General features: G+C 43.2%; 1 protein-coding gene across 1 annotated transcript in view; it reads left to right on the top strand.

Moving 5' to 3' along the window:
• The first annotated feature begins 4,901 nt into the window (after nucleotides 1–4,901).
• Nucleotides 4,902–13,827, top strand: part of LOC110337257 (liver carboxylesterase 1) — a 34,014-nt gene continuing 25,088 nt past the window's right edge. Inside the window, exons 1-5 of the mRNA XM_021220061.2 lie at nucleotides 4,902–5,078; nucleotides 6,936–7,140; nucleotides 8,407–8,551; nucleotides 10,862–10,995; nucleotides 13,204–13,357. Of these exons, the coding sequence (XP_021075720.1) occupies nucleotides 5,027–5,078; nucleotides 6,936–7,140; nucleotides 8,407–8,551; nucleotides 10,862–10,995; nucleotides 13,204–13,357 (690 nt within the window). The 5' untranslated portion in view covers nucleotides 4,902–5,026. The remainder of the gene's footprint in view (nucleotides 5,079–6,935; nucleotides 7,141–8,406; nucleotides 8,552–10,861; nucleotides 10,996–13,203; nucleotides 13,358–13,827) is intronic.

The raw sequence follows: 13,827 nt of genomic DNA, 5'->3' as shown, positions 1-13,827 counted from the left end.
CTTGGGAGTCTGCCTTGAGATCCAGTTTTTCTCTGGAGGAAAAAACAAAACAAAACAAAACAAAACAAAACAAAACCCTCAAACAAAACTGTTAAATGTTAGTTACATGCAGCAGAAAACCAGTCTGTGACTATGACACGCAAGGAAGGGAATGGTCACTTCCATTCTGAAACAGCTATGGGAAAGCATGTGATTAAGCCAGGGTCTCCCGTGATTAAGTTATTTTAGCACTACATCTCAGACTGGTGGACAGTGAAGAGTGGGTTCAGATATGCCTCTGCCTTCCTACCTCCGTGAGCAGTTAAGACCCCATAGCATTTCCTCTGATGCACTGGAGTGAGCAGTGTCAGCTTCATCTGATCTGTGCAGTGAGAAGATGGTCCACGTAGCTCCCTGAGCCTTGAGGCCGGGTGTGTGATGGAGGCATCCCACTTAGGGCTCAGTGCTCTAGAGTCTCTCCCTCTGCATATGTTCCAGTGCTGATTGCTATTCACTGCAAGAAGAAGATCTCTGTTGAAGGTTTTGGTTTTATAAAAGAGGGTTTTCAGCATCCCTTCCTTTTGGTTTGACGGAATGTTTTCAGAAGTCTTGTGCTAGCTCCCTTTTTAGAGGTTTGACAGCTTTCGGTAGCAAATTCTCCAGGACCTGAGCTTCTCTTGTGACAATCTCATTACTATCCCAGTCCCACATTTGATTCAGAAGTGTTCATATCTTTTTGACCTATTTTGGCGACTCTAGTGTCACTATAAATTTATATATTTCTTCAAGATTTTCCAATGTACTGGAATATAACGTTTCGAAGCCCTCTGTAATGCCGTGAACATCTCAGTGAACCATTGTAATGCCTCCTTTACGTTTCTAGTTATTTCCTTGAATCCTCTATTTCTTTCCTCTTACTTAACTTTTGAAAGGCAAATTCTTCTTTTTATTGTGATCTATTTCTTGTCTACATTGATTTTTACCCTGATCTTTACTCCTTCTTTTTAATAATATAGTTTTTAAATGAGAAAGTTTAAATGAAAAGCTCAGGGAACTACATGGACGGTCTTCTCACTGCACTGCTCAGATGAAGCTGACACTGCTCACTCTGGTGCGTCAGAGAAGATGCTGTGGGGTCTTAACTGCTTGCACGGAGGTAGGAAGGCAGAGACAGATCTGAACCCACTCTTCACTGTCCACCAGTCTGAGACGTAGTGCTAAAATAACTTAATCACGGGAGACCCTGGCTTAATCACATGCTTTCCGTGATTAAGAAATCATTCATATTCTATCCCTTCTCCCAATGGCACTCAGATCTCCTCTCCTTACCCACCCAACTTCATAATATGTCTCTCTCTTAAAAACAAAACATGAAACCAAAGCAAAAGAAAAGGTGAAATTTCAGTCTATTAACCTTAAGTTTGGTTTAGTCTGATTATTCTCAGCTCTTCAGATGTACCACTGCATCATTTACCTGCTTTCTGTTTTAAAACTTTCAACCTAGGTACTTTATAACTATACATTTTCCTTCAAATCTGCATTTATGTATCTCAAAGTTTGCTTACAGTGTATTTTTTTATTTTATTGATTTTAGAAATCTAAATTTTTTTTCATTCTGATATCTTCACTGGGCATCCTTTATTAACAACAAAATATTTCATCAGAATGGGAATTTATGATAAATCAGATGGAAGGACATACTCTGCTGACTGTACCTTCAGAAGGAAGGGTTAAAACCTATGTTGATTATTGATTAGCCTGTAGAACAATGATCTACCATATATTAAACAGGAGGGAGAAGATTAATAGGAATTCCATTTACACACATCATTTTATTTTGCTTTAGGCTTTCTCTGTATAGCTCTGGTTGGCCAGAAACTCACTATGTAGACCAGGATAGCCTTAAACCCAGAGAACCAAATTCCTCTGACTCACAAGTGCTAGAATTAAAAGGGTGCACCATCATACCCTGCTCACTATTTAATTTTAAGTCAAACCCAGGTCTTTGAACAAATGATAGTAAGGTTTCTTCTAGATCCAAGAACTAAAAATAAATAAATAAATAAATAAAGTATATAACTCAGCTATTATTTGGTATACATTGGCTTATTGGAAGTGTCATCATTTTTATAGAGAAAATATTTTCCAATTTATCAGATAACTCAGTGGATTTTTGAAATACAACCAGTTTTTATGTTTGAGCTATATGAACCGTTGTTTCTCTGCAGTTGTACATAAGATGTTTTTAAACTTAAAATGAGTTAATGTATAATGTACTTCATTATGTCATAGTAAAGATATGTTGTTTTTCTTTTTAAGAATGGAGAGAGAGAGAGAGAGAGAGAGAGAGAGAGAGAGAGAGAGAGAGAGAGACTGTATCTGTGCATAGGTATTTGTGTGTTTTACTTTTGTGTGGGTAGTTTTTGTAGGTTTTCTCTCTCTTTTTCTTTTGGAAAAAGAAAGAAAGAAATGTCATGGAGTTTGGTCTGGAGGTGGGAAGGATCTGGAAGGAATTAGGGGGAGAAGAAAATTTTCAATAAACACACATGAGTGAATATTGTTCAATATTTATTTATTTATTTATTTATTTATTTATTTATTTATTTATTTATTTATTTATTTATCTACCTCAGCCTCTTCCCTACTCTCCTACCAGTTCCTGAATCCCACTCCCCCATCCCCCCTCCTCTTCTCCTCAGAGAAGGTGAGGGCCCCCATAGGTACCAGCCTTCCCTGGAACATCAAGTTGTAGCAGGACTAGGCACATCCTCTCCCACTGAGGCCAGAGGGGTTGGGTCATTGTTATTACATACCTATATGCATATGCATAAATATGCAGATACAGCCTGCTCAGAAGGAACACAGTTTCTTATCTAAAACCAAGTTACTTGTGAGTGTGCTTTCAGGGTTGACCATTCGGTGGTGGACAGCCAACTGTTGGGTCCTTGCCCAGGTTAGCCTGCTTCTGTGCTCCCGACTCGCCTTAGTTGCTTCTTTGTTTTTAAGCAGCTTTGTTCTATTACAGCCAAGGAAATAAAGACATTTAGAAACAAATTAATCTGTCTTCACCTGACATTCAGCAGAGACTATTACCCTAACAGAAAATGGATTTCTCTCTCTTTTCCAAGAGGGCTGCGGGGTCTTAGACTCTACAGTATACATGGAATTTTCATATGTGGAATCTAGAATTGTGTGTGTGTGTGTGTGTGTGTGTGTGTGTGTGTGTGTGTGTGTGTTAGAGAGGGTGGTGAGAGGCAGGGGAGGGGAGAGGGAGGGAGAGGGCAGTAACTAGAGATGGGACTCTTATAAATGAGGAAAATATCCTTGGAGAGGTGAGATCATAGAAAATCTTGAAGGCTCGACTGATCCAAGGCTTTCTCGGAAGCTCGGGTATATAGAGAAGGAGCATAGACAGCTCTTTCTCTAAACCAGGAACAAGTTTGGCAGAGCCAGGAGTAGCCTGAATCCAAGGCCATGAGAGCTTTTTTCCTGATGTTGTAGGAGAAGGAACACAGTTATCTAAAACCAAGAATTTGCTTAGTAGAGACATTTATGGCTTGGATCCAGCACCTTGGGGGAAGCTGTGGCTTCTGATCCTGGGACCCTAATTCTTCTCTCTATATCTACGGTTACCAGTCCCAAGGCCACTGTGTGCTTGGTCTCTCAAACTCTTTAGATACTCTGCATTTCTCTTTTGCAACATTGCTTGATTAACTTCCTGCTAACTTCATCCCATTGTAAGATCGTTTCTGCTGACTCTGTCCGAATTCTCTCCCAGGAATAGTATATAAGATGCTGTACTTCTTAGTAAATTTGCTTGGCATAACACACTGCTTGTGTAAGACTTCTTAAGCCCATCTATTCTATCTCCTTAACTCTGACACCCCGCACCTTCTTTCTCAGGACTCTGTCACTCTGGAATGATTTGCTGACCTAGGTCAGAAACCCACATGGCACAAAAGCTCAGAGGTCAGCCAGCTGGGAGGAGGATGGGGACAAGCAAAAAGAAGGGTGTGTGAGGACAAAGTGGGAGGAGGATGAAAAAGGAAAAAGAAATTTAAGGCATATTTATGAAAGCGCCACAATGCTGCCTACCGACAATTTTAAAGAAGATACTGTAGACCCTTAGGCAGAACAGAACCCCAAACACATAGCTAAATTAGAAAATGATGCTGCGTATGTTACATTGGCTACTCGAGTGTGGGGAGTTTAGTCTCTCACTGAAGAAAACTACATTCACAGATACCTGGGGGTGGGAATGGGGTTCTAGCCTTGCACATTTCCTTTTCCAATTTCTTTCCTGTAGAAGGAAATGCAGGCATTGTGGTTAATGTTTGAATAATGAACCGATAATGAATAGGCAGATAATTAGACTAGGGAGGGATATCTACTATGGGGAGAAACGGTCTCCAACCCCCTGTCCTTTAAAGTAGTAATCTCTCTGACCTTAGAGAAGAAGACAGGGCACTTGACAGGAGTATTGTAAGGGCAGTGTTTAGACATCAGGGGACCCTGGATAAAGTATAAAGACCAACCATGGGCCTAGAACTCAAGGAAGCACAAGCCCAGGGATGTCAAGAGATGTATTCAAATCTTGGAGCTGAGATGCTCAGAGGTTTTGATTTGTTCTAAAATTTACCATTGTTTCCTGGAAATGTCAAATCAAAGCTTTTCCCTGCCTGAAGGCACTTGGCTGCTGTGCTAGTCTCTGCCTTTGGGAGGCTCACAGAACACTGAGGTTTGAATTCCAAAGGGGAGAAACATTATGTAAGAAGTTCCTTGGTTTATGGACCTCTGTTATCTGAGAGTTGTCCAATGACTGGTCAAATAAGAGAGAGAGTTTGTGTAAACTCTAAGGTGGGTGTGACTAAGAAGTCCCATTATGTGCCCAGAGAGCTCTCTGTCAGGGATTTTCATCTGGTGATTCTATGCAAATTGGCTGAGTGGGCAGGATTTTAGGCATGGGTTTATAGCTGTGGGGCAGGATCAGTACATTATCTCCACCACCAGATACCTCACTGGACCCCAGAGCTACTATTCTTCCACGATGTGGCTCTGTGCTTTGGGTCTGATCTCTCTCACTGCTGGCTTGAGTCTGGGTGAGTACTTCTGGGTGCACATTTGAAATTCTTTGTTCTGGGCCTTGGTGAATGCAGATGCATTCAGGAAAATTAAGAATAGATCCCATTTCTTAGAGGTGTTTGCCCTCCAGACATGGACAGAATACATGAGTAAGCTGAGTGCTTTAGAGTTTTAAGTCCTTGAGTGAGGAATTTAACTTTGCAGCGCTTGCTTCTTCCCCACTGGGTTGCAGTCCAGTGCAAAATGAATAATTTTCTCTGTAACACTCTGAATACTGGCTGGTCTAGCGGAGATATAAAAAACAAGGGTGATTTAAAGTAGAGTACATCCATAGAAATTTTGACTTGTAGAATTATCCAAGAGCTGTTGGGCATTGAAAAGGTAATTTCTTCCTGAAAATTCCCTGAAAGGGGGCAGGGCAAAGCCATGAAGTAGGGCAGAGGCAGATGCACTGGGCTGAGGCATAATGGAAGCTGCTGTCAAGGGTCTTTGTCATGGTTTACCCTGGGAAGAAGAGGGGAGACAGGGGAAAGCGGTGTAGCCTTGCCTAGTTGGAATAATTTCAGGGGACTTGAAGATTTAGAAGCTGAGTCTATTAATTCCTGATAGACATCTCCAGATCATTGTGTAACTCTTTCCTCTCACTATAGAAGAGTGTATTGTAGCATAGGATCTTGGAAGTCACACGAAATAGCAATGCTGTTATCTACGGACATTTCAACATGTATGCATCTCAGGAAAGATATCTCATTGGGTCTGGTGACCTAAACACAAAGAGAATAATCATAGGGTTTTCCCCTGTAGTAAACAAATGCAGGGCATGATTTTTATATCACTGATTATAGCATTATCGGCTATTCTTGATAACAGATACTCTCAAAATTATGATGGGCTTGTTGCGTTGTTAAATCGTTGACCTTGAAGGAAAAACATCATAGATTAAAACATACCTTAGGTTAGAGATCCACAGCAGACAGAAAGAGAAGAAATGAGAAGCTGTGGGGAGCTGAGGGAAGGACTCTGCAGAGCAAGAATGGAGCAGAGGCAGTGGGTATGCAAAGACCCGATGCCCAATTCTCTTCCTCTGCATGATCATGCTTAATGTTATGACACGACTCTTCTAGAACCTGAATGATTCCATAGCTATTTATTGTGTTTATATACCCACTACATAAAGCCCCTTGGCCAGGTATTCGGTGTCCCCCTTTACAAATACCCAATAACACAGGATTATAATCTCTCCCCTTGGACTGCCCTGGTTGTATTCATATGCCGTTTTCTCTTCCCAGAAGTGCTCTGCATGGTGCTCTATGCCCTCTGTGCTTCATGCTTATTCTTCATTCACTCTCCATCTTGTCATCTCCCTGCTCTGCTCTGAGTCTGACGTTCTCAATGATGACACCAGCCAAAAGGCCTCATTCCTCCTAATTTCTGTATCTCCTTCTTATCCTTCTCGCAAGTCCCAACCTCTTTATTATCTGAAGGAAGTGTGTCTGTGGTACTTCTCATGAGGTCATCCTCCCAAGGGTAGGTCCACTGTTGGTCATTGTCTCATCCAGCACACAGCGTACCACTGAGATATGGATAAATGTCTCCAGCAGTGTCTCAGAGAGAAAGCAAGTGATATTTTTATTCACAATGGACTCATTTTTGCAACTACTTTGGGTAATTTTGTACATCTAGTTCCAATTTTCTCCTTCCATAATCCTTCTGATACAGGAAGAAAATTTCCTTCATCTTACATGAAAAGAAGCCATAGCCTAGAGGGTTAAGGTAATAGTTAAGCTCACATGCCTATAAAGTGACAAAGCCTGCCTGGAATCCAGGTCTGACCTTTCCCTTCTGTTCTATCCTCATTTTCTCTTGTCAAACAGGGCACCCATCCTCACCACCTGTGGTGCACACTGTTCAGGGCAAAGTCCTGGGGAAGTATGTCAGCTTAGAAGGATTCACACAGCCAGTGGCCGTCTTCCTGGGAGTCCCCTTTGCCAAGCCCCCTCTTGGATCTCTGAGGTTTGCTCCACCAGAGCCTGCAGAGCCCTGGAACTTCGTGAAGCACACCACCTCCTACCCTCCTTTGTAAGCCACTGGGGCCCTGTTTGGGGACCTTGTTCTTATAAACTGAGCACCAACTTCCTGACTGTTTTAGGTGCTTTTCTACTGCTATGTAGACATCATGACCAAGGGAGAAAGAGTTGAATTTGAATGAGGACTTACAATGTCAGAGGGTGAGTCCATGACCGTCATATCAAGGGGTACGGTAGCACTCTAGCAGGCATGATGCTTGAGCAGTAGATGAGAGCTCACATTTTAAAACAACCATGGACCAAAGGTAGGGGAACTAACTTGGAATGATGCTCATTTTGAAACCTTAAGCCTGTCCCCAGAGACACACACACCTCCTTCAACAAGGCCACACCTCTCAAACAGTTTCAACAAGTGGGCACCAAGTAATCAAATGCATGAACCTCTGTAGGTCATTCTTATTTAAGACACCATACTAACTAACTGTCCAAGGGGCAGTTGTCTAATGTCTGTGCTTCAGGTAGTTATTCTATAAAATAGATGTCTATGGTTGATGTGAGCCTTAAATGACTTTTGCTCATAAAGAGTAAGTGTTTGAACACTTGAAGGACTCCATAATTGCCTCCATTCTTCTCTGTGTTGGACCATTAAGTTCCCCTATAAGGGCAGCCATCAGTGATTGCTAGGTTGTGGAAAAAGTAGAACCTTAGCAGGTCAGGGCAGCAGTACCCTTAGAGTTAATACTTTTTCCTAGACCTGGCATTTTGAGTCCCAGTAGAGGAAAATAATTTACCCAAAATGGCCCAGCTTATTAGTGGTTGAGGCAGAACTATGATCTAGTTTTCTTAAGCTCACTTATAAAGCACAATTCCAGACCTGTTCAGTGTATGTGTTTGTTGTTAGAAATTGTGCCATTGGTTGATGAAAATATTCAACGAGAAGGACATGTACTTCTGATGGAGTACCACATCAGTCTATAGCCCATTATAGAAAGCCCAGCAGAGGCTTGGACACAACATCTGTCCTGGCCATGCAGAGGATGCTGTGTTGAAGGACAGGCCAACATCTGAGTTCTTCTCTCCTGAGCTTAGGGTATCCTAAGATTCTGGGAAGGAGAAAGGCACCAAGCCCTTCTCTTTCTGTAGAGTTAGAAGGCTTTAGAAAACACAAAGTTTCCTCCAGGAAACACATAGCCCTCCTACCCCCTTATACCCTGATACCAACTCCATGACCAAGTTCAAACCTGGTGCAAGGCTGAGCGGCAGACAGCATGCCCAACTTCCATCTGGTGGAAACTCAGGCATTCTCTCTCCTTCCCAGGTGCTACCAAAACCCAGAGGCTGCACAAAGGATCGCTGAGCTCTTCACCAACCGAAGGAAGATCATTCCTCACAAGTTTTCTGAGGACTGTCTCTACCTCAATATTTATACTCCTGCCGACTTAACAAAGAACAACAGGTTGCCTGTAAGCATGGGGATCACTGGTCTAGACTTGTAGGTGCCAGCATCTGTAGCCCCGTGTGCTGCTGGAAAGGGACAAAGGCAGCCAGGGGCAGCATCTTCACAGTCTAGGACTTAAGTAGGGGTCCAAGGCCTGTCAACAACCAAATAAGTGGCCTTTTTCTGCCTGTGAGTCCCAGTGTATTAGAATCTTGGTGGAGACTGTCTTGAATCTGAGAAATAAATTGTAACCTTCCAAACTCTTTTATACTAACAATGGCAGTAACCTCAAGTTTTAGTTACTGGAGTGACAACCTGATTCCAGAGCAGCTAAGATATAATTTCAACAAACTTAAAGCTGAAAACACACACACACACACACACACACACACACACACGCACGCACACACACACAGACATACACACACACCTTCATGCATGCATGCACACACTCAGAAATTATACATTCTACATGACAGTTTACATAAGTAGAAACTGAGGCACTGATGAGGGAAACTAGGACACACAGTGGGTAGGCAGGGCAACAGCATGGGTCTTTTAATATTTAAACCTGTGCTCTTTGATAAGGACTAGTGAATGTAGCTGGAGTATCACCTTTCTACACACAGTAACAGTGATAACTTTCATTGGCCTGAGACAAAGTTCTGAGGGGAGGAGCCTCCCTTTTGCCTTTTGTCAACAACGCTGGATTTTACTGTGGGTCATTGCTATCAGTAACTGCCTTTGGCACAGGTTGATGTTGCCATGAATCAGCATTTCCACCTAAACAAAGAGCCTGAGTTTGAGCAGACTGCCATTTGGCAGGCCAGTGGTTTGGAAAGGGGCTTTTGGAAAGAGGCAATCCCTGGGGTGTAGCAAGTCAAATGCCAAAACCCTGCCAGTCTCCATGGACAGGAGTAGGGAGAAGAGAGTTTGAACTTGGACTATTATTAGGGCCCCACACATACTTTCCAATGTGCAGGAAACATGGAAACAAATGTTCATTCACTCAAACTCTGATTTCTTCATCCATTTCTTGTGTACGCAGTGTCCCAAGCACAGCCATATTTCTGGTCAGGGAAAGCAAGGACATAAGCCACTCTTACACAGCCCTCCGTGTCTTAAAGGACCTTCATATCATCAGCCTAGACCTACAAACTGCTCGGGTCAGGGAGGTCATGTCTTACCCTCATTGGCCATTGTCTCCAGTTTCCACCAGATGACCTTGGCTTAGTTGCTACTGGAGGTGGCATAGAACCTGCTTGTGTGGGCAAGGGTGCATGGATTCTGGAGACCATCATAAATAAAATGCATAAAATCAGGAGATCATCAATTTATGGACAGAGATCCAAGAGCCACAGGGCCTGGGGTTAAATTCTGCCTCTGCCATCATCTCTTGTTCCAACTACTGACTCACCATGTCATGACCATAGGCAGTGTGGCTTAGGAACTCAATGAACAATGCTGGAGCCACATGGCTCGGTCCAGCCACATGGTCCGGTGAAACCACACTACCACATTTTATCCCAGGTGGCAAAGTGTCTTTGTTTCTTTCATGATGCAGTGGGCATTATTCTCATTTCCATATAGTGGCTGTCTCTTTGGCTTATTGCACTTCTTGGTTCACAGTAGGCATTATGACTTCTTTTAAACAAATAGGACTTTTTAAACTCTCATTTCTTCTGTGCTCTATATGTACAAACACACACACACACACACACACACTGCAAATTTTTGCACCCTTTCACCTTCAAGTTTTAACAGTCTTTGGTACGTAATGAGCCCTCAAATAATGTTACCCAAAGTAGTAAAGACATCATGGAGAAAACAGAAGCAAGCTGGACTTAGCAAGGTGGGAGGAGTCAGGTGTGCTGAGGGAGCACTGTAGAAGTGGGTACCATCAGGCTGCTGTGCTCCTCATCAAATAATCACTTACCAACAGAGAAGTTCAGTTTACCACTGAAGGGTCAGTGCTATGAGATGAAGTGGTAATTCAAGGACTGCCTCTTGCTTTTATGTTCAGTTGGCTGAACAGTCTAGACATGACGTCATGGGCTTGTGGGGAGAACAGGACCTCCTTGGTGTTCCCATGAACATTTTCTAAATTTGCTGTCACTGAAGGATGGGAATGAGGAGAAATACTGGGACTTTGAGCATTAAGGCTGATCTCAGGGAGTTGGGAAGGAGAGTGATTGCCTATTTCAGCCTTTCTAGACACTAGTGTGTATTTTGGATGAAGTCCTCCTTGAGCCAAAGTCCAGATACAGGTGGCCAAACTAGATGCAGTATTAGCGATTCTGTTGCCTATGACCTATGTGATTATGTTCTTGACCAGGTGATGGTGTGGATACATGGAGGTGGACTTGTGATAGATGGAGCATCAACCTATGATGGAGTGCCCCTCGCTGTCCATGAAAATGTGGTTGTAGTGGTCATTCAGTATCGCCTGGGTATCTGGGGATTCTTCAGGTGATATATTAATATTTCTCTCTCTCTCTCTCTCTCTCTCTCTCTCTCTCTATATATATATATATATATATATATATATATATATATATATATATCAGTTCTGAAATAGGACTGTTTCTGTTACTATAACAAAAAGCAAGAGACTATGACACTATAGAAAGTTCAAACTTATTTAGCTTAGGTTTCAGATGTTAAAAGTCCAAGACTGTGGTTGCACCAATGAGCCACTGGAGATAGCTCTGAGGAGTGTTAAGGCATGATGCAAAAACAAAAGGAGATCTGACAATGCAAGTAGTTCACATGGCAAAACAGAATGTCTAGGAGTGGGAAAGAGACAGTCTCGTTTTTGTAAAAACTTATTTATGTGAGAGACAGAGTCACATGAGAACTATATTAGTTCCATCTCATGGCTACATCTCAAGGAAGCAAATAACCTTCCCCTGGGCCTCAGCTTTCCCAGGTCCTATTACTTCCAAATGCTGACAAAACATAGATCAGTACTCCCATACTGAACGGTGGACAAACCTTATGCAAAACCTAGCCTTCAGTATGAGTCCTCGTTACAACCCTAGTCAAAGCTCCATGTGTTAAGACCTGATATTATTACATCTATCTCCTGTTATAAACTGCTATTTGGATACTATGGCTGTCCTTTACAGAACCCAGAGTGTTATGTGAGACAAATTAAGTCACTTCAGTTCTCTATACAATGCTTCCATGTTTTTTATAAAGACACAGATGTCCTGACTATTGATTGGCTTTCTACATGCTTTGTTCTCAGCTATCTTTCTTAGCGAGCCCAGACTCATCTAAGTAGGGATGTTATCATCCATCATGGGCTGGCCTCTCCTACACCACCCATTAGTCATGACAATTCCACAGACATAGCCACAGGCCAATCTGATCTGGGTCACCCATCAGTTGAGGTTCCCTCTTCCCAGGTGAGTCTAGACTGTGTTAAGTTGGCATCAAGAGCTAACTAGCACAATACATACACATGATTTATTCAGGTTTCCAGTAAATAACACTGTCTCTATGATTTCTTCCCTTGTTATGCAATCTAAACTTCCTCCACATAGCCTCACTGCTGTCTTCTACCCAATTCTGGTTTGCCGCTGTCATTATGTTGGACCATGAAAGGTACTCTGTATTCTGGTCAAGCAAGGCTTACTCAGGAGACCCAGTAGAAAAATCTACAAGGGACTGAACCATAAGCTATGCTCCCAGACACATGTGCCTGACAACACATCAACTCCTCAACTCATAATCCTGTGACTATCAGTCACATAGACAATGTCCCAATCTCCTGGTAAGATCCTCCCGACAGTTACCTGGCAACAGCAAGGTAACCTAGCTCACTATAAAAGGGGCTACTCAGGCCCCTTCTCTCTCTCTTAAGCTCTTGCTCTCTCCTTGTCTCTTACCTCTTGCTCTCCTTTTCCACTTCCCTTCTTCCCTTTCTCCACGTGGCCATGACTGGCTTCTAATTCTCTCTCTCTCTCTCTCTCTCTCTCTCTCTCTCTCTCTCTCTCCCCTTTCTATAGTAAATGCCTTCAAACCATGGGCCATCTCTGTTCATCAAGATCTGCCTTGTTAGAGCAATAGAGCAGGTCTCCTCTGGGGGAGGCCACATGTGCTAGCTAGACTCTGTCCCGTGTGGGAACTGCCCATTGCCTTCTCCCCCTGCCCCCTTTTCCCTTTGGTCCTGGGGCATTCTGAGTCATCCTGGGCCCCCACCTGTTCTCAGCTCTTCCACGGTGTCCAGCAACATCCTGTGATGCCCAAGAGCAAGAACCTATAGTCCCTTGACTATGAGGCCCAGGGACCCCAGACTGCTCCCTCTCTACCCCTGTGGATTGGGGTTTCATGGCTTCCCAGAACCAGATGCCCACCTGTGTGGCATGGAGAACACTTGGCAGTCCCCCGTGCCTGCCCACCCAGAGCTTCGGACACAGGCCATCTCTCCCACCCCCTTTATTTCCCTGCAACCGGCACCCCACATTATATTCTGTTTCCATCTATTGGCCTGTGGTATACAGCAAGGGCTATGTGTAGACAGAGATTTCATGTGGGATGAGCAGCAGGTGAACACTCTCATCAGTGATATGGAGCCCCCTTATTTCAGAGAACTTGCAGAGATCCCAATCTCCTTCTATCTCTTAGAATACAGCCACAGCATCTTTACTTCTATCCATTGTTGCCTTATAGCACAGAGGATGAACATAGCCGGGGGAACTGGGGTCACTTGGACCAGGTGGCTGCACTACACTGGGTCCAAGACAACATTGCCAACTTTGGGGGCAACCCAGGATCTGTGACCATCTTTGGAGAATCAGCAGGAGGTGAAAGTGTCTCTGTTCTTGTAAGTTTTCCTAATACCAGAACCCCTTGCCTTGTCTGGATGTAGCTGCCAATAGAACATCTTAGAGACCAACCAGTTCAGCTCTGGAACCTTTGCTCTCATGACCTGGATTCAGGTTGGTTCTACTTATTGCTCAGCATCAGATGGTGGATAGCTTAAGATTAAACTTTCTTTCTCTTCTTGGAAGCTTAGAGCTCAGGTTTATGTCATGGGCCATAACAAACACTAGTAGTATACTGCACTATGCCATTTCTCCACTACTGACTTATTTGAATTCTCTTTCTCTCTGTTAATTAGACAAACATTAGGGTTGATTTCTCTTACAGAGTGTTGAGGGGTAAACTCCAAATAGGAAAGGGAGAGGCCATGAGTGTAATTGTTTGGTGCTTGGGGAGTATCTACACTATGAAGGGATCCAAGCACCCAGAACAGGCTTGTCCTTAGATGGTTTTTCCATTCCTTGGAAGGAA

Source organism: Mus pahari, chromosome 20 (assembly GCF_900095145.1).
Source record: "Mus pahari chromosome 20, PAHARI_EIJ_v1.1, whole genome shotgun sequence".
NCBI classification, from domain to species: Eukaryota; Metazoa; Chordata; class Mammalia; order Rodentia; family Muridae; genus Mus; species Mus pahari.
This window is presented reverse-complemented; position numbering and strand designations above follow the sequence as displayed.